The 24,047-nt window shown below is 31.8% G+C and overlaps 1 protein-coding gene across 1 annotated transcript; it reads left to right on the top strand.

Moving 5' to 3' along the window:
• Positions 1–18,346: 18,346 nt before the first annotated feature.
• LOC116132366 lies at positions 18,347–23,849 on the top strand. Its single transcript, XM_031418008.1, has 2 exons — positions 18,347–18,503; positions 21,658–23,849. Exon 2 carries the CDS (start codon positions 21,681–21,683, stop codon positions 23,637–23,639), a length of 1,959 nt encoding a protein of 652 aa, XP_031273868.1. The 5' UTR covers positions 18,347–18,503; positions 21,658–21,680; the 3' UTR covers positions 23,640–23,849.
• The last annotated feature ends 198 nt before the right edge of the window (positions 23,850–24,047 follow it).

Raw genomic sequence — 24,047 nt, 5'->3', positions numbered from 1 at the left:
GGGTATAATATTAGATATAAGTTTTCATTGAAAAACCTAGTCATATCTTCAGCCGTTGTACACGCCACCCTCACCCCATTGTCTCTCAATTTTCTTCACTAAATTTCCAAGGGAATTCATAGGATTTGCCTTGGATTTTTATATATTTTCAATCCTAAAGCATCCAAAGGTAAGATTTAGCACAAGGAGTGTGATTAACCTTTAAAGTAAAGGTAACATTCTAGCACAAGGAGTGTGATTAACCTTTAAAGTTTTAAATTCTTATGGTTTTTATATGATCTAGGTCCAAGAGCAAGAAACTTTTAGCAAAAGGGAGATTATATCACACATTCAAGGTAAGTAAACCCAATTTTAACCTTGATTTGAGCAAGACTAGTGGAGAATGATTCTTGCATGTTTGTATGTGTTTGTATGTGAGAATTGTTGGTTGTTTTGATGTTGAATGATGTGTAATTTCCAGCCATGAGAAGTAGTGTATGAGTATGAGATGAATTGGTGGAATTATGGAAGAATTAGTGTTGAAATTTTGAAGTGTTGAGATTTGTTGAAAACAGCCAGGTTAGATGCTATAATTAGTGAGTTTTTGCTCAAAATTTTTTGGATTTAGAGAGATATGGAAGTATAGCCAACATGGTAGTTGCATGTTCATATGAAGTGTTTGATAAAAATCCAAAAAAAAAAATGCATGCATGAGTTGTTTAAACCCTATTGAATAAAGGATTAGAAAAAGGCAAGAAATGAAGTAGAAAGATTATATTGGGCTTAACCAGGTGTAAATGTTAGTATTCAAGAGTGTATATTGTTATGCCAAAATTTAGAATATCACTTGGTCATGTTAGTTCCATGAGAGAAATGGCCTTTAGTGCTCGGTTCAAGTTGCTTGAACCTTTACTACTTCTTGGATAGCATATGAAAGTGTTAGAGAAGAATTGCATGTTAAAGTGTTACTTTGATATGGCATTTGAGATAGTAGAGAATGGTGGAATATGTCATGACATACCATTATGCCATAATGAATTTTCAAGTTTGTGTATGTGAACTTGGAAAGAATATCAAAGAATGGGTTTGATCATGCATATATTGTGCATATGATTTATATATAGCCTTGTTTTGGTAAATGAGAATATTAAAGAATATGTTAGCAAAGAATGAGAAAAAAGAAAGAAAAGAAAATGGCTTGTAGTTTTCTTTTAAGCTAACATGCAAATATGTACTTTTCTCATTTACTAAAGAATGCAAGTGGAGAATTTCCATAGCTTGGAAATTCATTTGGAAATGTGTATAGTATCTCTTTCTATTCTCTTTCTACAGCATGCTATGTTATAAGGTTGTTGCGATGGGGAACCCGTGAGTGACAGAGATGCTCACATGCACGTCTCCATCAGTGAGTGGCCTCAGCAGAGAGATATAGTATTTGTACAGTCTGTCAGTAGTGGATGTGGATGAGGACTGTACCCAGCAGAGCATACCTACATGCACGCCGCCATCAGTGAGCGGCATTAGCAGAGAGATACAGCATTTGTATAGTCCTTCAGCAGTGCATGTAGATGAGGACTGTACCCACTCACATGGCCAGGGTTCCAAATCCATGCCTCAACCTAGTCAGATTGGCAAACCAGAAGAGAAACAAAATAAGAAAGAGAAACAAAAAAGAAAAGAAAGAGATATAGCATAAGAGATAGAAACAGAAAAGAAAAGAAAGTTTTTTCCTCAGGAAAATTTATTATTCTGCATATGTGTTATGCTACTTGCATGATTCAGTATTTCTTATGTGCTCGACGATGTATAGTTTTATTCATTGTCTTTGCACGTTGGTAAGTAGCAAATCAGAATATCAGAAAAGATTAAAGTGAGAAAAGGAAAATCAAAACATGAGTAACAGAGAAGAACAGTAGTGCAGTTTAGTTTACTTACTGAGCAAGTAGTGCTCACTCCGTTATTCTACTGTTTTGCAAGTACTTGATGATTCACAATTGGGTGAGACATCAAGAAGCGGAGGAGTTTGGCGGCACTGTCCAAGACTACCTTGTACTTATTAAAGTATATCAGTTATTTTGTGTACATATTTATATAAATTAGAATTAGAATTTTCGGATTTTACATTATATACCTCTATGTATATATGTTTACAAAAGTTATTTAGTGGATTTTGTCATATATTTCTCAAAGAATTACTAGCTAGAGATTATATTACATAGTGTAATCGTTTCGGCTTTCTCTCGTGTCGGTGTCGATTTTCTTCCGAAGTGTTTGAAGTTTCCGCGTCGACATCTTCTACGTTGGTGATTCAGTAATTGTATATCTCATCCCTTTTTTCAATTCTGTTCTTTATTTTTGGTAGTAGTTTCATCTGGTTGTTTGTGTATTCTATTGTTAAAATTTGTTTAATATTGTAGTATACAGTTGTATTTGATAGGCATTCCTACGAATTGAAGTCATTTCTATGCAATTATAACACCTGTAAAAAAAAAAAAAAAAAATTGATGAAGCGTTATTAAAAACATGAACTTAAAAAACGTTTGGTTAGCTTTTTTACATAAATATTGAAATGTTACGTTGTTTTTGCTGGATTGCTTTTATAGTTCTTTTCCTCTTTTGTGATACCCCTAACATGTTTGTATAAAAATGGTCTAATTATATTTTCAGCATCATCCACTTGTAGAATTAATACTATATTTACAGACATGTTTTGACATTCGATGTTAGTATTTCGTAGCAAACTATGCATGATATTTAATATTACATGAATATTATTGAGATCAACTATTTAAACTTAAAATTTATACCGACCTTCTGTAATTTCTGTAACTTATAATAATTTTCAAGTTTGACATTGTCAACTAAAACTTTTCTCACAATATAAGATTCATATATTTCTCTAAAATCAGGAACCTCCAGTCCACTTCTCAAAACAAACATCTATTCATATAGTCTATTCACGAACTTTGTTTGTTTAATAATTGAGAACATGATAATCCAATTAATTTCAGGATTACTATATCAAACAACATAAAAGTTATTTCGGCGATTTCGTCAGACATACTCACATCTACATTTTTCCTGTTATAAAATTAATGAAAAATTTATTAAAATTAAATGGAGAATAGTCCTATTACCGGACCAAACATAAACATATGTTATACTTATTTGATTCATTTAAAACAGTAACAAAAAATCTAATAGTTTGAAAACTATAATTGATTCGAAATTTCATAGTTTCATTATTATTATTATTTTAAAAAAAGATTTTCAAGTATAAAAGTATATCGAACTATTAATGTTACACGTTATATAATTTCATCATATTTCATATGCCAACCATTCAACTTGATTGTTATATATATATATATTTTTTTTTTTTTACACGAAATAGTTTGTTCACTGTTTTGTACTAATTGTGATTTAATATGATATTTATTTGTGTTGGCATTCATCAATAAAGATAAAGCATTTTCACAAAAGAAGTCCCAATTACATTATATACTTAATCTATCAAAATTGATATGATCACTTTATCAAGACCTCAACTTTTTTCTTGGATTGCTTTTGTAACTCCTACTACTGCTTTTAAAATTCTCGTCATTTCTTTATGCTTATTTCCTCATTCCCTCTCTTTCAATATGTCTAACATGTCTGTACAAGAATTGTCTATCCTGATTTCAGCATCATCAGGTTCAACTCTTGCCACTGTTTTTCCAGACACATCTTTGATTTTTGGTGTCAGTATTTCGTATTCACTCACGTCTGACATCGATGATTGTGATCCATGTTCTCCATTACTTGCCTGTTGTTTTTTACAAAACATTGATACCATGTCAATATTATGAAAATTAACTATCTAAGAATAAAGATTATACTGACCTTTTGTAATTCTCGTAAGATATTCATCCTCAAGATTCTCATCAATTGGAAAAAGTTTTGGGATAGTATAAGATTCATATCCTTTCTTCAGATCCATAATTCTCAACCTGATTTTGAAAATGAACATCTGTCCAGACAGGTCACTCAAAACTTTTGGGATATTCTTCTGATCATTACCTTGTTTGTTCAATAGTTGAGAGCATGATAACCCAACCAATCTCTGGATTATAGTATTAAACAATATAAAAGTTGCTTTGGTAGTTCCATCTAACACTCTCATTTCCACCTTGTATTTGTTATAACATTAACAAAACATTGTTAGAAATAAATGTCTAAAATTGAATATACTTCTTATCGCATTGACAATACATAATTATAAATAGAAAAAAATAAACAATGATATACCTCATCTGAGGAGATTTCGATTCTTTGTTTCATTTCTCACAATATAAAGAGGTATTAATATCAGGGATTTTCTTCTTGCAATAGGTGTAGGAATTGTAACACCAACCATATCTATCATCAACTTCAATTATCTTGGCCTTAATTGTATACTCCATCACCTATACAATTGTAATTTCTATTCACAGACTATGTTACAATAATCAGTTTAACGTTTTAGTGAATACTGTACCTCATCAACATCACGTCACACAAGATTGATAATATGTTTGAGTGATGTTCTATTCACAAACATTTCCTTCTCAATCAAAACTTGATTCAGAATCTTTTTTTGTAATTGAATTACTGGCAGAATTCCCATTCTGAAATAACAAAGAGTAGATAAAATTTTAAATACGATTCTATCCGTGAAATTACTTTAAAAAACTATTTCTCAAACACATACTCTTTCTCTAGAGAATGCACCTCCCCAACATCTAAATTTATATAAATTCTAGATGTCGAAGTTGTATTGAGATATAATCTTCATGTATGGAAAAGAACATAAGTTAGTAATTGAAAATATATTAACTTCATGTAATATATTTTTATTACCTTGAAAATCTTTAACATTTGTTGAAGTAACTATTATGACAATTGGGTTGGTACTTGCTGACTGCAAATCTTCACCTATTTCTTTGGAAAATTTCCCCCATAATGTAATGTCAATTGCTTCTCTGAAATCAATATTAGTTTAAATTATTTAAAGTGGAAGAAGAACATAAAAACATTAACAAAGGAATTTACTTTGCCATCTGCAATCTGATGTCTCTTTTTTTAGTCTTTGTCGACTTGATCTCTTCAACTTCTCCTATTACATTCAAAACTCCAATGACATCTGCATATAATTTATCACATTTGATGTACAAATATATTTCTCACGCATTTAAAGCACAAATATTCAAATTAACTATACGTGATAATAACCTTGTATCATTTGTTCTATTCTGAAGATCATGAAGACCAGCAAATTCAAATTTATATCTTGGAATAACAATTCTTGGTTCTTTTATTTTTGTACAGTTGTGATCATGAGAAATTGTATACGATATATACCATCAACGGGTCTATAAGAAGGAGCAGATGGTATGACTTTTATATGTCTGATCAAATATATTGACCCTTTATGAAGCTGATTTTTAAACTTTGCAATCCTATTCTTCTGTATTGAGGCATGAATAACTTTATTCTAAAAAACCAATGAAAATCAAAAATTTAAGCAAACCTATATAAATCAGAAATAAAAGTCTTAACATTATTTCCAGACTATATTTTATACATGTTCATCAATCAAAATCATGTCAAGGCTCATAAGTTCGTCACCCATTATGAAATTCCTACATTCCAACAATCTAGATACTTTGACAGTGACTATCCAATCATCTATTGATTCATCAATATCTTTAAGAAAAGTATTAGACATTGTTATGACTTGCCTACAAAAAAAAATTCATTCTTAATACAATTCAGTAAAAGCAATAAAGATTCCCAACCGAGATTTTACAACTAAAGCAAATGTCGTTGTACCACAATTATAAATAAATAACAGAATGTTTCGATTTTATAATCTAATTCATACTATCAATATTTCTTATCACAATTTAATAGTATGCCAAATTTTTTGTTCAATACTAAAATTTTAAACTCCAAGAAGAACTTACTGATTTACAATTGTCACTGCAATATTGTTCGTCAATTTCTTTATTACAATTCTATAATATTATTATACGCAAATTAATAGCTTTTATAGACGAATTCATAATCCAACATATACAACATTACAATAGAAAGATAAAAACAATTGAACGTATCATATTACCTGTAACAGGAACTATATCTCAATGAGGTAGCAATTTTTTTTTTTTTTTTGGCCGGGGGGAGGAAACAATGATTAATGATATGCTTTCAAGTACCTTTACTTATCTCTGAATCATGTACGACAAACATAAAAACTACGTATATATAACAAACACATTAATTTCAAGAGTTATGTTATAAAACCTCTCACATCCACATAAATACTCCTCACACTTCACATTAATTCGCGTTAAGCATATACGTAGCAAAGCAATCTATTGATCTCTTTCAAAATAACATCTATCCACAAAACTACATCAACTTCAGTAACACTTAATAAATAGCATAACAAAATAACAAAATTAAATAACGACTTGGATTTTTTTATTTTTGTAATTTTTTTACGTGGACAAGTGTAATTCTTATTTAGTTGCATTCGATACAAACTTACATATATATGTGACATAAACAGTACCATAAATTTCTTCAACAATTTAACAAAAACACTACATTAAGAACGACATTAAATTCATAATACCAAACGTCATCGTAAACCAAACATCAATAAAAAAGGAAGTACATTAACCATAATTAACCAAAAATTTGATATCGTGATCATAATAAATATCACGTTGAAAGTATCACAAACGGTACAATGCAACATCGATTTTGGATAAAATTATTAATAGTACAAATCCAATGCATTGAAAAGGAGCAATTGTAAAGCTACTGATGAGAATGCAAAATGTCATACTTACCCCCTTAATGTCTAGTCTTTATACCTATTTGCTGCCTAAAATGTACTGATTATTATGCTATTTTGATTTAGGAAGCAAATGGGAGCGTCAATTGCACAAACGGAAATAATTAAGTGAATTCAGACAGTTTCGACATTGTTTGTAATCTGGGCATAACTATCTCATCTGAGCTCCTATTGAGATGATTCAAAATGCTATGGAACGATAAGAAAGAGATCTACAATTCATGTTTTGAGATTGAGAGATACTTGCTGCATCAAGGTTGTAATCGGGCTTGAAGTGGACGCATCTGCACTGCCGATGTTCTGGAACATTCCGCCTTGTACAAGTCCAAGAGGCAGTTTATCATTGGAAGATTTGAAGACATGTGGCACACAAGTTACAGCTGGACACACCACTTTCTATTTTATTTAGGACTTTATTGTATTTTCAATTAATTAGAATTAGATTAGGATTAATGTTATTTTAGGATATTAGAATATCTTTAGGAGATTGAGTGGGATTAAAAGACTGGAACTGGATATTTGTGGGGGAGATTAGATTAGGTTTGGGGGACCCCGCCTCTCTCTCTTTCTCTGGAATTTTTCTTTCTTTTTCAGTTTTTGTTGATGGCCATGGGCGGCTAAAACTTTTGTAACTTGGTCGTTGGAAACGGAGACCTCGGAATCAACCAACTGTGAGATCTAATCTAGTTATTTTAGTGTTCAATTTTGTGTTTGAGTATTGAATGTTATTCTGTGCATATTTTCATGATTGATGCATTTAATTACTAGGAGGCCTACATAGTGTATTATTTGTTAAAATCTACCGCTAAGTTTGATATCAAATCCGTAATTGTTTGATCCCTCCAACTTGTGAAGCAATTAGGGTTAGTAATTTGCTGCGTCAGGAATTAATAACCTTATGAAGAACATTCAACTAAATTAAATACAACCGCTTGTGTTTGTGGTGTTTAGCTTCACGATCTCTCTAATTCTTAAGGCTGCCACTAGATTAAATCTTGAGCGCTTGTCTAGGTGTTTAGTGGTAAGATTAACTAAGAGTGCTTGTTTCCTAATTAATTAAAATTAAGGAGAGATAGGAAAATAGTTCCAATGGTGAATATTCAATGTATGAATTGATTATTTTTGCATCAATGATCAGTTGTGAGATTCGATGGTGGATGTTGACGGAGACCAAGTTCCGTCATTTTAATTGATTTCGATTTGAGTTGTTTTCTTTTCCTGGAAACATTTTCTATTTTACAAAAAACCCCCAGCCTTATTCACATCAAGAAAATTCGGCTAGACCTCTTTGTGGGATCAACCTGACTTACACTACTACGTGTATTTTTAGGTTTTAATTCTGGGTGCCTACGACAGCACGTCAGCTACAAAACACGATATCAAGAGACTAATACCATCAACAATAACATTAAATATGAGAACACCAAACATCATCAAAATACCAAACATATCAATGAAAAAGTAAGTGTTATAACCCATCGGGCTACATGATTAGTTTGACTGTATTACAATTTATCTGCATAAAATACCATGATTCAGAAACCACACCTCTGATATACTGAATAAATTACAGCACATCAAAAGGTTTATTACAATGGAAATCATAACCTTTATCGTTTATAGATTAATACTGAAATTTTCAACTAATAGAGACATTGAGTCACTTCAATTTTTTAATAATATTATTGTTCAACACTTTGGTTGAGATAAAATCAAAGAGAAAATAAGCCACTTTATTTTTTATTAACATTATAGTTCGACACTTTTAAAAAATTGTCCAACAAATTCTATGGAATTTGTTGTAACCATTGTCTATAATTATGATTGTTTCAAAAGTAAGTGTATTAACCCATCCGGTTGCATAATTAGTTTGGCACTTTGTTTATTACAATTTATCTGCATAAAATACCATGATTCAGAAACCATACCTCTGATATACTGAAAAAATTACAGCACAAACAAAAGGTTTATTACAATGGAAATCATAACCTTAGTGTTATAGATAGATACTGAAATTTGCACCTGATAGAGACATTGGGTCGTTTCAATTTCTTAATAATATTATTTCGACATGTTTGCTGATATAAACTCAAAGAGAGATCAAGCCACTTTATTTTTTATTAACATTATAGTTCGACATTTTTAAAAAATTATCTAACAAATTGTATGGAATCCGTTGCCTAACCATTTCTATAATTTAGATATAAAATGCTGATACGGAAAAAAACCGATTGTGATGTCATGATTTAAAAATGCTTGGAAATTCGACATATCAAGGTATCATTGAGGTCTACATTCCATTGCCAAACCATAGCCAGGATGTAATAATTTATTATAATTTGTTACAACTTTTCTAGGAACACTACTAAACCATGAATTTGAATACTTACATGATTTAAGGATGCCCAAAATTTGGATAGCTCGATATATCAGAAGATAAATAATTCCATCTGTTCCTATGTTAGTCACTCCCAGGTTATTTTTAAAGTCAGACCAAGTATTAGGCAGTTGCTGATACCAACTAAGACAAACATTAACCACTTAATTTTTTATTGATATTGTGTTCGGCAACTTTAAAAAATGGCCTAACAAATATACGGAATTGTTGCCTAACCATTGTCCATAACTATGATTGTTAAGCTATCCAAATCTTTACATCATCAAACGGTTTGATATCAGATTGAATTGGTTGTAGTCAATATACGGTGATTTCTTGGTTGTAGTCAATATATGATCCACGATTTATCCATAAGGTATCATTGAGGTCTACATATGTCGAACCATTATCACGATATAAATGGTTGCATTTATAATTTGTTAAACTTTTATAGGAATACTGGTAAATCATGAATTTGATCAGAATTTGAATACCTTGACACAATTTCCTCTATCCCTATATTAGCCACATTCAGATAAATACTGGGATTTTTTTATTTTTATAATTTTTTATGTGGACACTTGTAATTCTTATTTAAAATGCATTTGATGCAAACTTATATATTATGTGACATAAACATTCCATTTATTTCTCAAAATTAACAAAAACACTACATTAAGAAAAACATTAAACATCAAAATACCAAAAAATCATCCTAATACTGAACACATCAATAAAAAATGAAGTGCATTAACCCATAATTAGACCAAAATTCTGTTACCTGACCATTAATAGTAAAATCACATTGAAAGTATCACATAACAGTACAATTACAACATAGCAAATGGTTATTACAATAGAAATCATAAACTTTATCATTTATAGACTGATATTGAAAATTTCAACAAAGAGACAAATTGATCGCTACAAGTTTTTTATTAATTTATAGTTCGGCAGATTTGCTGATATAAACTCAAAGAAATTAAGCCACTTCATTTTGTATTAATATTATAGTTCGGCTTATTTAAAAAATTATACTAACAAATTGCGATGATACCAAATGAACATGCGCCCCGTAAACCCCGCGTATTATTCCAATGCCTTAGGTATGAAATTTACCTTTTCAAGTAATTTTTTTTTTTTGAATGGAAGGGTAAAATGGTCAATTTACATGTATTTCGAGATGTGGCCATTATAAAGTGTAAGGGGTGATGTCATTGAAGAGAAATGAGGGTAGAATGGTCATAAAGGTTATTGATATTGGTTAAATGGCGTAAACGGTAACCAAGGGTATAATGGTCTTTTCATACAAATCCATAGAGATAAGTATCTATAAAAGTTCTCAAGGGTAAATTAGTCATTTACCTAATGGGATTGCTTAATTGTTAAGTGTTTTAAAGAAGGCAAATGGCATTAAATGAATGCTAATCATTATGTTGTGGTAGAAATGACCAAACGCCCTTATATGAAAAATTTATGCCAAATGACCCTTATATCTAACTTTGATTGACCAATACATTAAAGCAACAATGGAATAAATATTTACAAGGTTTAAGAGAGAGTAGTCGGCCTTGTACACCCCAAATATATCTTCTTCTTCTTCATCTCCAAATCACCATAAAAGCCACTAATTCAAGTATTTTATTCTCAAATTTTCTTAGGGCTTCAAGTTGTTTTTAAAGGAGCACCATCCACACTTCAAGAACTTCAATTTTAGGGTTTAAGGTGAGTTTCAAAACCCTAGTTTTTCTGATTTTAGTTAAAAGAGAAATTCATAAGTGGTTATATGTGTAAGGTAGAAAGGGTGAACATTTGGAGCCAAGGAGGAGTGTCCTTGTGCTTTGTATACTAAGGTAAGGAAAAAATTCCTTATGACTACAATTGATAACCCTAGGGTTTATGAAACTTACATTATTTATGTTAATATGAGTGTGATGCTATGTTTGTGTGTATCGATTTGTTAAATGGGTGGTTTGATGGTGTATGTGTGCATATGGAGGATGATTATGCCAATTAGAGATTTGTAGTTGGATGATGTTGGCACTTTTTGGTTCTGTAAAAAGGGAGGTTTTTATGGCCTTTTATACTAAGAATGATATGGCAAATGATATGATGTGCAAATGAAGGTGACATGGTTAAAGTGAATAGAATTCGGATTTGGCTTTTTGAGACTTATACTGTACATGCTTCACTGAATCAGTCATAACCGAAGTATAGAAGTCCGATTGAGTTGATTCTTGAAGTGTTAAAAAGTTGAGAAATAGACCTAAAAATATTATGTTTTATCCAAAAATAAATTCGAATTAGAAGATAAGGAAAAAAATTGCTTGAAAAGTGACGAACTTATGGCATCACCTTCTTAATGGAAATTCCATTTGTTTTTAATTTAATAAACCCCTGAATAATCTTACTACTGAAATCCCTGTATTGTATGAGAAGTTGAATGAATTAAGTTAAGAAGTTTAGTAGGAGAATATAGTATGATTGAGCATGGAATATGTTAGTCCATATGTTTGCATTCATAATGGTAATGCATATAGCTTATTTAGTTGTCTTATGAAAAATTTATGAAATGTTAAAGAATGAATTCCATGAGTCTCTTGAGGTATAAACCAAGATCAGAGGAATGGAATTCTTATGGAAACCATGAGTCCTTTGAGGTGACGACCAAGAACAAGGTAATGGTTCAAATGAATCCGATCGGATAACAAAGACTAATGAAACCATCAAGTATAAAGACAAAAGAAATAAGCATGTCATGTACATGAATATTTCATAAGTCATATATGTTCTACGTTATAGTATGTATGGTTATGTTATGACTTATGTTTATGAGAAAAGTCCAAAGTGTATGATATGTTTTATGAACTTGCTATGTCAAAGAATGAAGGTCATGTTTTGTAGGTAGGTAACGTCCAAAGTAATATACTTGTATAATGAACCTTAATAGTTTATAAATTGTCATATTCCTTACTGAGCGATTAGCGCTCACCCCACGAAATATTTTAAAATGTTTTGCAGGTAAGGATTAAGGCATGAAACTGGGAGAGGATTCCGAGGGACGCTATGAGCATAAAGGGATGTTTTAATGATGACTATCGAATGGTTTTGCTAATATTTAGTGTAGTAATTATGTTCCTATTTCATAATGTAGTAAATATGTCCATATTCTATAATGGAGTAAATATGTTGTATTAATAAAGGAAATCAAATTGCTAGTAAATTTTGTAAAAGTGTGTATGTTCTAGTAAGTATTACTATGGATTTCATAATTTACTCCAAGAAAGGAAACTATATGTATACAATGAACTTATTTTAGTTTAGAAATTAAATTAATAAATATAAATATACATATATACGTTTTTAAACTACAAGTTTATTCTTTAAATATGATTTTAAAATAAACTTCTTTCTTAGGCGTGCGTTTTCTAGGTTCTCAATGGCCAAGGGATACTTAGGAAATACCCGGCTAGGGAGGGGTTTTACAACCCCTTTTATTTCCCCTTATTTAGACCTTCTTAATACCAACGCAACTAAATACGAATTCAATATGAAGAAAGTTTTCCAGTGTTAATACAATGCACCTATATAATTATAGATAGCAATCCTAGACAAATGTCATTAAACCACAATTAGTAATAGCAATCCAATACACATGTATACTTGTTATTAATGCACATCTTTGGAATGCCAATGCAATGCGCCAATATTATTATTATTATTAATTATTAATACATATCCCAATTTTTTTTACTAATTAATAATTATAGATGGAGCAATAAATACAAATCAAATGTGTCAAGATAAAGCAATTTGATTGGCTTGTCAATCCAATTTGTCAAAATAGAGCAATTCTAGAGCTTCTAAAATGTGTCACATGGCGAATAACCCGCATGGGTATTCAGCTTATTAATGCACATCTTTGAAATGTCAATGCAATAAACTGGTATTATTATTATTATTATTATTATTACAGATCCCCTTTTTTTTAACTAATTAATAATTATAGATGGAGCAATAAATACAAATCTAACATGTCAAGACAAAGCAATTTGATTGGCTTGTCAAATGTGCCACACGGCGAACAACCCGCATGAGTATTCAACTTTATATATATAGGGCAAATACTGAGGATGTCATTAATTGCATTTATAATTTGTTATAACTTTTCTATGAACACTGCTAAACCATAAATTTGAATACTTATCCATGATCTAAGGAACACAAAAATTTGGATAGCTTGATATATCAGAAAGATAAACAACTTCATCTATTCCTATACAAGTATTATGCAGCTTGCCTGATACCAACTTAGAGAGACATTAAACCACTTAATTTTTTATTGATATTGTAGTTCAACATCTTTAAAAAATTGTCTAACAAATAGTGTGGAATCTATTGCCTAACCATTGTTCATAATTATGATTCTTCAAAGTCTACTACGGTTGATAACTTCACCATCAAACCATCAATTTGGCTATAGAATTGTAATAGAGTGGATACCGATCCACAATTTATCCATAAGGTATCATTGAGCTCTACATTCCATTGCCTAACCATTATTAGGATATGATTGGTAACGTTTATAAATTGTTATAACTTTTCTAGGAACACTGCCAAACCATGGATTTGATAGGAGGTTGGATACCTTGATACAATCCCATCTGTTCCTATATTGGTCACTTTAGGAATATTTCATTGGTGCAAGTCCAAAGGAAAGGATAGTAAATATTTTGTTAAACCTACAACTTAGAAAATGGTATAAGAACGTCAAGATGATTAGACCTTCCCAATGCCAATGCGATGCACACATACTAACAAAAAGAGTAAAAAATCGTCATCCATAATTGGGCGGCATGATTTGCTTGACAACTTATTTGTTTTAATTCATTGCATAAGATATCACGATCCAAAAAACACACCTTTGATATATTGCCTCAATATTAATAAATACATAGATGATTTGGACACATACAATTGAATACATTAAAATCACCATATATTGACCACAACCAACAAATCTTTACTTCATCAAACGCCAAACCGCAAATGTTCATGCAGGCAAGATAACTTGCACAATAACAACCATCACAATCCAGCAACGCCGAACCCAGAATAACCAAATCTTTGAATCACCATTACCATCATGTCAACCATGACGCTCCGACAACACGAAACGTTGACGTCCACAATGACCAAACTCGATACAATAACATTCCATTCATAAATCATAAAATCAAACCTCAACTACTATCAGATTTTGCCACCTTGTGACAACAATGCGTCGAGCATCACAATTCGATGATAGTTAAGGACAGATTGTGTAACCTAAGAACAGAGTTAGCAAAAACAACACTAACACGAGTCTTCTTAACATAAACCAATCCATAAATGTTTCGTGTAGCTCAGTCCCAAAACAAATGGTTACATATCAGCTGGAGCAAATAGATAGCATGGCCGAAAAAACAATGCTTAATCTTTAGACAAAGTACAGACCATGAACATTTAATGTTACTCAATGTTAACAATACAGGAAAAACTAATTGCTCGTCACATGAACATACCAACAACAAATACTCACTGTTAGGCAAGAATTGTAAGCTGAAAAATAAAATCAGTAAACATTAGGGAGCATATAATTCACGCTAATCGATTGCAACCATATACATACCAAATCAGTGAACTTACCGAAGACTTAATAAACACAACTTAGTATGAAACATGCTGGACATTGTATAAACATGTCAACTTTTTTCCGTGCAACCTGTAAAATAAAATAAACAAAATCAACGAATTCACATTTTATACCGATCGGAATGCAGAAGAGACGCACCGAATCAACTACCAAAAAAATAATAAACACAAATCCTCATTTCCTTGAAAACTAACATAACAAAATGTAATCGATCTTCATGTTAACATTGTTAAGGAACCAATTATCCATCCATATAAAAACTTGTACCTAAAAAACGGAAACAATAAAAGTTAATTAATATTCATGTTAAAAATATCAAGGAACAACTTACCGTTCGGAAGGAATAACACAATCAATCATTCAAATAAATTGGCTGAACATAAACAATCATTCAATTTAACAAAAAATATTAAAATAGTTGGGAGATATACTTACAGTTTCGCATTAAAATACTTAGAACATATACTTTCAGTTCAAAAGAATAAATCAAAATAACAACTCATCTGACAATGTCAATCTGACATCCTGCCTTTATTTCATGTCAATTCATGAATCTTCGACTTGTAATCAACAACCAAAACATACATAAATAAAAAACCATCGATCAAGATGCACGTGAAGAATAGACATATTATTTTCACAAACTAAAATAACATATAAACAATTAACAAAAGACCAGACGTATTGTTGACACCAACTAACAAATTGCGATGATACACAACTGAACATGAGCCCCTTTTATAACCCCTTATTTAGACCTTCTGAATACCAACGCAATTAAATACGATTTCAATACGAAGAAAGTTTTCTAATGTCAATACAGTGCACCTGCATAATTATAGATAGCAATCCTAGACAAATGTCATTAAACCATAATTAGTAATAGCAATCCAATACACTTGTATACTTGTTATTAATGCACATCTTTGAAATGCCAATGCAATGCACCTGTATACTTGTTATTAATGCACATTTTTGGAATGTCAAGGCAATACACCTGTATTATTATTATTATTATTATTATTATTATTATTATTATTATTATTATTATTATTAACACAAATCTCATTTTTTTTAATTAATTAATAATTATAGATGCATAAATAAATATCAATCCAACGTGTCAAGATAGAGCAATTTGATTGGCTTGTCAATCCAATGTGTCAAAATTGAGCAATACTAGATCTTCCAAAATGTGCCACGTGGCAAACAACCCGTATGAGTATTCATGGCGAACAACCAGCATAGATATTCATGAATCTTAGAGTTAAAAATATCTCATTAAACCACACATCCAATGTGGCAAGAGAGAGCAATTCTAGAGCTCCAAAATAAACCAATTTTAGAGCTTAAAAAAAAAAAGAAAAAGTGTCATACGTGTCACTCAAAGAAAAATGCTATCCTTACAAAGACCCATACAAAGAGGGCTACAAAGTAACATCATCCAGAAGAAAAAACGGAGAGAGAGAGAGAGAGAGAGAGAGAGAGAGAGAAATCATGAAAATCAAGGGTATGGATTGTCTTTGTATGCTCCCTTTGTATGTGTCTTTGTAAAACTAGCATTGCTCATCACTCAAATAGGTATGCTTTTACCTTTATATTTGAAATGCCAATTCAGCAATTAATATATCTCTATAACATCACCAATAAAATTCAACCACATGGCAACCACAAATTCTATATGTCAAAATGGAACAATTTTATGAGTTCCAAAACGTGCCCATGGCGAACAACCCTCATGGGTATTCAGTTATATATATATATATTGTGTGTGTGTGTGTACTTAAGGATTGTAATCCTGTGTGCTTTTAAATCTTTATATTCATTTTTCACAAATAATTTCATACTTATATGTAAGAAATTGTTAGAATCATATGCTCACTACAAAGACAAATTAAAGCTTGTGCAATCATATTTCTTTAAAGAGTTAATGATTTTTCCCACTAAGGTTTGTCTTAATGACACTTTTCTATCCAAAAAGTTTCAAAATGCAATTTTCTCATCCAAAATTAATATTCCGTTACTACCTAAAGCCAAATCTAATAATGTATTTAAGAATTTATACCTTTTTGTATCTATAATTTCTTCAAAATTATTTGCACTCATAATTCACAATTTTAGTACCTCCTTTTTCCTTTTATTTTTTTTATCGACACAAATTCCTAAATTTTCATCGAATAATTTTTGAATAGGTAGTGTTTCTTTGTATTCCTTGAACTTTTCATTAATGAAGTATAAATTATTTCCCATGTAGAACATCAAAAAACTATTTTATATCTATCATTAGTTACCTAATTCTAATATCATGTCTTAAAATATATTGTGAAACGATACGTTTTTCTTCTCTAAAATAATAATTTCATTAAACTTTCATCACTAAGATTGTACTATGGCATAAAATGTATAAAACAAAGTTTTAATTTTCTGAGAGTCTTTAACAATTACAATTTGCTACTTAATTATATAACTTATCACACAGTGCTTTCAAAATCTGCTTAGAATGAAAAAAGACAATATTCTAAATGAATAAATTATATTTTAAAAGTTAATGATAAATTCACTAGGGAACTTTATAGGGTATGTTTGCTTTGCAGTATTGGACTGCGTTAGGTCGATGAACTCTTTTTTTTCTTTTCCTGATTGGAGTGTTTGGGCTAACTTATATACACTTCAACTAATCCCCTGTGATCCTAAAGTTCGATAGCGGGGTAAATCCCCTCAATGGTCACCCCTATTAGCAATCTAAGTGGATCGAATTTAGGATCTTTTAAGTAATACACTCAAAAGTCATAGTTGACTGTTGAGCCACTCAGTGATGGTTAAGCACAGAATAAAAAATAAAAAATAAAACTGTAATTTTGGGATGTATTCGACTATAATAAGGCTGGACTATTTTCTTTTAAGGAAAATAGCGCGTAACCCCCCATAAGTTTACTCAGTACTAATTATTTCACTTATTTTAATTAAAAAAAACACCAATTTTCATTAAAGATTTTTTCTATAATACTTACAAAATTAAGTCTTTTTTTTTTTTTCAAAATTTTTATCAAAAGATTTATTATCATTTACTGTAATTTTTAAATATCTCAATAATTTAATTATATTTTTTATTAAATAATTAATAATAGAGAAAAAAATCCCAAGGCTATAGCGCCGCTGAATTTTTTTTAATTTTATATAAGGTTAAATTTGTCTATAAATAAAAATAAATCATAAAAATTAAAACGGGGCTAAAGAATAAACTACGAAGAGGTGGGGACTAAACGGTCCCTATAAATTATTGGGGCACAATTAAGCCCCAAATAAAAGGAGGCCCATGTTTTGCCCAGCCCATAACGCTATGGTTTTGAGGTTAAAAAAAAAAAAAAAAAAATAGCAGCAAAAATAAATAAATAAATAAAAGGAACGAAAAGGTGCTGCCATGAAATGAAAAAGAACTAGGGCAAGAAGCCGAGAGAAAGAAAGAAAAATAAAATTTTATTTTTCGAAACAAAAAGAAGACTACAAATTATTTTGCAGCAAAACCGCCGGTGGAGTTTCGTTCGCAAGGTTTCAACGTTTAAGCCTAGGTCAGTTTTGCCACAAATTGATTTCTGTATCTGTTTGAATCGAAATACTCGCCCAATATTTAGGGTTTAATTTTCTGTTTCATCAATAAAGCTAATTTTCTCTCAAAATATTAATTTGCGAGCATGAAATTTCTGCCGTCCTTACTCAGAAAGCTATAGTGTTGCGGTTATTGTAGGTTTTTTTTTTTTTTTTAATTTTTTTTCTTTTACAGAATAGATGTAAATTATGCATAAGTAATGTAGTTTTGGGAATACTGGTACCGTTTTGTTTTTAGAAGCCGAGAGCTAGAGATGACGTTATAGCTATAGATTGCTTGAATGTGGACTCGAGGCGAAAGGATTTTAATGTTAAAAAAAAATAGAGTAGCGCTTGCCTATAGGATAATAATGAATGAGTTTTGTTCATTTATTTATTTAATTTTGTTGAATCTAGCACTGAAGAAGAGTTTGTTAATCGCTCCTAACATGTGTTGTTAAAATTAGTTGTGAGTTTATTTATTTTGCTTTGAGTATAAACCCATGAAATTCTTTTCTTTTGAAATTTATAGTTATCTTAACACGTTACTTACTACTTAGTAAATAGTTTTTAATTGTTGAGAATTTATATTTGTATTAACGTAATTCGTTTAATGAAATTGATTGAGATTTCTTAGAGCTGATTTGGGATTGCTTTTCAGAAGCTGAAATCAGTAATCTACTATCGAAAAAGTGTTTGGTAAATATTTGAAACAATGATTTTTCAATAATTAAATTCTCTCATAATCTTTTTCTTTTTTTTTCTTTTTTTTTTTTTTTTTAAGATCTGAAAAGTAGGGTGGGATGTACTTTACAAAATCTGATTTGTTGAAATTATTGACTGAGTAAACAGAATAATAATTTACTGTTACAAAATAGCATCAGGCCCCAAGTAGCCTTATATCCATAATTATTTGAATTAAATAATAATATTTAAATAAACTATTAGTGATGTAATTAAATTAACGTGCTTAAGAGGTTTTGGAAAGAAAAAGAAAATTATTGTTGCTTCCTGTTACAAGTGCTGCAGTGTCTCCATTTTTTTTTTTAAATTTTATTATGGCTGAATATTTTCATAACAGTGCTAGAATTGATTGTGCTTAAGAACTGTAGCTATATCAAACAACTCCAAGTCACCTGAAAGGTTGCTTATGCATGTGTACTCGGAAATTAGGGAATGTTGGAGCTCTTTGACTTCGAGAATTGATGATATAGAGCACTTGTTGAGTATCATAGGGGTGTTACCAGTCCTATAGTGACAGTTAATTGGGCAAGGATTCTAGGATCAATACCACAAAATCATTCACTTCACGCAAGCTGATGAATGAAAACTTGCACATTGGAAGGAGGCATGCTAAAATTAGAGTAGAGGGGTTGATTTTTTAGAGAAGAAACAAAAAATGGAGATAAAACGATAGGGTTGAATGGGCTAAAAAGGGAGATGTTAAGACCACAATGTTTACACAATTGTTTGTGGCAAAATTGCAAGAATCTAATTAGGAAGACTGCATCCGAAGAAAGTTAAATAACTTTGGAACAGAAGACCATATCATCAACTACTTTCAGAACTGTATTCAAGCATTAGGGTCAGTATACCAGCTATTCTCAGGTTTAATTGAGCTACTAGCACATTAGAAAAGGTTAGATGGTCAGAGAGGAATTTTTGAGGAGATTGAAAGGGACATCATGGAATGCTATTTAAATAAAGCTTAAGGACAAATGTTTTTCCTTCCTTTTTTTTCAAAGTTGTTGGGAATACCATAAAAAAAGATATTTCGAAAGTTTTTGAAGAATTCTTTGAGGTATGGAGATCAATAAAGTTATCAGTCAACTTTCATTTAGGATGAAAGAAAGAAGAGAAGACCAATCTAACCACAGTGTAGAAAATCATTACTTCAGTCTTAGCTTTAAGACTAAAAGTTGTCCTTGTAAATATTAATACTAGTCTGCAATCTGCTTTTGTAAAGGGCAGACAAGTATGTGATGCAATGCTCTACTTACAAATGCTGTAGATGAGGGCAAAAGGTGAAAAAATAAGTATTGTTACCATCTCCAATTTGTTGATGACAGATAACTTATTTTGACTTGGTATGGCTGATGAATAGCGAATCTTCTCAAAATTATTGAATGCTTTAGTATCTCTTGTCTTAAAGTAAACTAATCAAACAACACCATAGTGGGGATTAATTCTTCCGAAGATAAAAATGAAACATTTTTCATTTTGGCCCTTTGGCTACTTGGAACTATCCTTGGACGGCAATCCTAGATTAAGCAGCTTTGGGGATATGGTGGTGGAAAAATTGAAAAAAATACTAGGATGTTGGGAGTAGATCCTCTCTTTCCAATGTAGGGAGACTCACTCTAGTGCAATTTGTGCTATCCGCCAATAGATACTTACTAAATTTTAAATTGGGAAAATGATGTGTTATTTCCTCTAGGAAGGTATGGAGAAGGTTGCTGGTCCTAAATTGGCCTAAAATCTTGGTCAAGTCTAGAGGTGGTTTGGTAATTGTAAGTTTGAGGAATAAGATTAGGGCTCTTTTGGAAAAGGGGTTTTGGAGTTTCCCCCAAGAAAAGAACACATAAATTTTAATTGAAAATCTTCTTTTGCTCCATAATAACTTTTTGGGATAACCTCATTGTAATCAGGAGATTTATTAAAAAAGAGATACATCTAGTCAAGGGGACATAATGAGCCTTACACTCAAAATTCCTAGCAAAACAGACCAATTTGCCATGGAAATTATAACATAAAAAATATGGCATGGAAGGATACACAAGTGGTATGTCTTCAGGATCTATGAGCTGGAACATGCTTCTCTTGAATTATAGGGAAGAGTCTTAAATTTCAGCTTTTATTAATATCTCTTGAATGTTTCTTATTAAACAAAAAATTCATTTAAAATTTTTTGATAAACATATAAACATTTCATTAGAATAGGAACAGTTTTGCATTAAAGAGGAATTTTTTTTTTCAGAATGGTTAAGTGGAACTTAAATCTGTTTGTGTCCAGTTCATGGTTTTGACTATTAAACTAATAGGCTTTTCTGTATGTTTAGGAGAGATAGAATAGGTTTGTCTGTTTACTTGTCTGTCTTCTATAGATGGCTGTATTGTTAACGGTTATATGCATTGCAGGAATTTATCTGCTTTACTAGGAAATGTCACCAGCATCCAAGTCTAAGTCAAAGGACAAAAAAGCTGGGAAAGAAACATCAAAGGCTTCTTTAAAATCATCAGGATCTGCTATTGCAGGTAGTAGTATCCCAGCTAGTGCGTACAATCCAATTTCAGGAACATTTCATACCTTTGAATCAGTTCCATCGTCCTCTGGATCACCCCTTCATAGTAATGGTCGTTTCAGAAACATAGATGAAACAGACGAGCATGTAGGAGGCTCCCATGTATTGGGGTTTGAGTATGACTCTATTTCTAACAATGGTAGCTGGTCTGGTGAGTCAGAAGATCACAAAGAGAAAACATCTAATGCTTTCCGACAGGAAATAATACCAGGAGCTGACAATGATAAGAGAGAAAAAATCCGTCAGAAAAATGAGAAGAAGCATCAACGTCAGAAAGAGAGGCGAGCTCAGGAATTACAGGAGCGATGTAGTGGCTATCTCATGTCAAGAAAGCTTGAAGCATTGGCTCAACAGCTTGTGGCAATGGGATTTTCTCATGACCGTGCAACAATGGCTCTTATCATGAACGAAGGCAAAGTAGAACAGTCTGTTGCATGGCTGTTTGAAGGGGGTGAAGAAGCAGATAAGAACAAGGATCCGAATCCTGGTGGGGGTAATTTGAAAATTGACATATCCGAAGAACTTGCTCGGATTGAAGATATGGAAATGAGGTACAGGTGTACAAAGCAGGAAGTTCAAAGAGCTGTTGTTGCTGCAGAGGGAAATCTAGAAAAAGCAGCGGAAACCTTGAAGGCGATGAAGGAGGAGCCACCCTCTGCACCATCAAAGCCAGAAGAGACTGGCGATTCTCCCACTAGTGATAGTGGCATGCATTCAATTAGTTCTAGTCGCAACTTGGAAGTAAGGTCGCAATTAAAATCCAATCCACCTCTGACTATACAACAGCGGAGGGATGAAAAGGATTTCAACTACACAAAAGCAGCTGTTACAGCTGGAGTATCTTCCCAATCTAATAGTAAAAGTGTTCCAGCCCTGAAGAGAATTGAACCAAAGCTTGAGTGGGCAAAACCTCAAAAACCTGTAGTGCCTGCTGAGAAAAGATGGACAACTGCAGGATCTAATTCTTCCGGTTCCTATTCCCTGACATCACCTTTGCAAGCATCAGCTCCACCGGCCAAGGCAGAAACTCGGTATATACCTGTTGGAATTGAAATCAAGAATCTTCCATCAACAGTTAGGGAACCAGTTATTATGATGCAACGACCCCAATCTCTGAGTGCAAAGCATGTTCCAGCTACAAGCATGAGCTCATCTCCTCCAACAACCGCTGTTAGTTGGTATCCTACAAATATTGTTGAAAATATGAAGTCCAATGGGTTTATGAGCCACATCCCGAGTACAAGTCATAGTACGAGCACTATTAACTCAAATCAGATGTATCACCAGCTTCACTATCCACAACAGCAGCAATACTTCATTCCTAATAGCAGTCCAGAGGAGTCTACTGGGAATATTTATGGAAATACTTCATGGAGTAGGGCAGGTTCTGTGCCCACAATTTCTGCGGCTTCCTCCCTAGGACTTTTCTCAGGGTTGGGATCAACTGGCACATCTGGTTCTTCCTCTCCAGTTGATTGGAGCACTGCTGGCTCGTTGGCACAGTTTGACTACACAAATATCGACTGGAGTTTGAATCGAGGCTTATCTTCCCCAAGTCCTAGCAGATTGTGGCCGGGGACAACAACTTCAGTTAAGAACTCTCATATATATAATTCAAATACTAATCCTGAGAGTGTTAAGTCAACATTGAGATTGACTCCAGCCAATGGGAATGGTGTTCCCATTCCGGGATTGAAGGATGGTGTAGTGTCTAATGGCGATTCATCAGCTGCCGGTTCTCGAGAGTGGACATCACCATTTGAAGGGAAAGATCTTTTTAGCTTACCTAGACAGTTTGTTTCTTCTGCTTCTCTGTAGGGTGGGAGAAAAGACTTAAATGAATAAATTGAAGGAAAAAAAAAAAAAAAAAAGTGTATGGATTTGATGTTTTTATTGTTGGTTCTTCTTAAGATGCTGCTGTTCTGTTGATTGTTGGTAAATATATCTAGTGAAAAAGCATCCCACAGTCCTTGATTCCTTTTTCATAATCTGAATATTCAGATATTGTGCTATTTGTTTTCTTCAATTTAATTGTGATATTCAGATAATTTTATCTGGATAAAGTCATTTGTTTAACTCAAAGTTTGAAGGTAAAACATCTAACTGCTTTTATAATTTTTTTTTTTATTAATCATAAATACTAATATATTACATCCTTTAACTAAAAAAATTTACATTTGCAACTTGCATAATATTTACTTTCAAGAATAATTTACACTTAAAAGA

The sequence above is a fragment of the Pistacia vera genome, unplaced genomic scaffold (genome assembly GCF_008641045.1).
Source record: "Pistacia vera cultivar Batoury unplaced genomic scaffold, PisVer_v2 Contig250, whole genome shotgun sequence".
Lineage (NCBI taxonomy): Eukaryota > Viridiplantae > Streptophyta > Magnoliopsida > Sapindales > Anacardiaceae > Pistacia > Pistacia vera.
Note: the sequence above shows the minus strand (reverse complement) of the source record. Positions and strands in the feature narration are given on the sequence as shown.

Coding starts and splice junctions, on each gene's coding strand:
- LOC116132366 (XM_031418008.1), top strand. CDS start 21,681: ATGTCACCAGCATCCAAGTCTAAGTCAAAGGACAAAAAAGCTGGGAAA.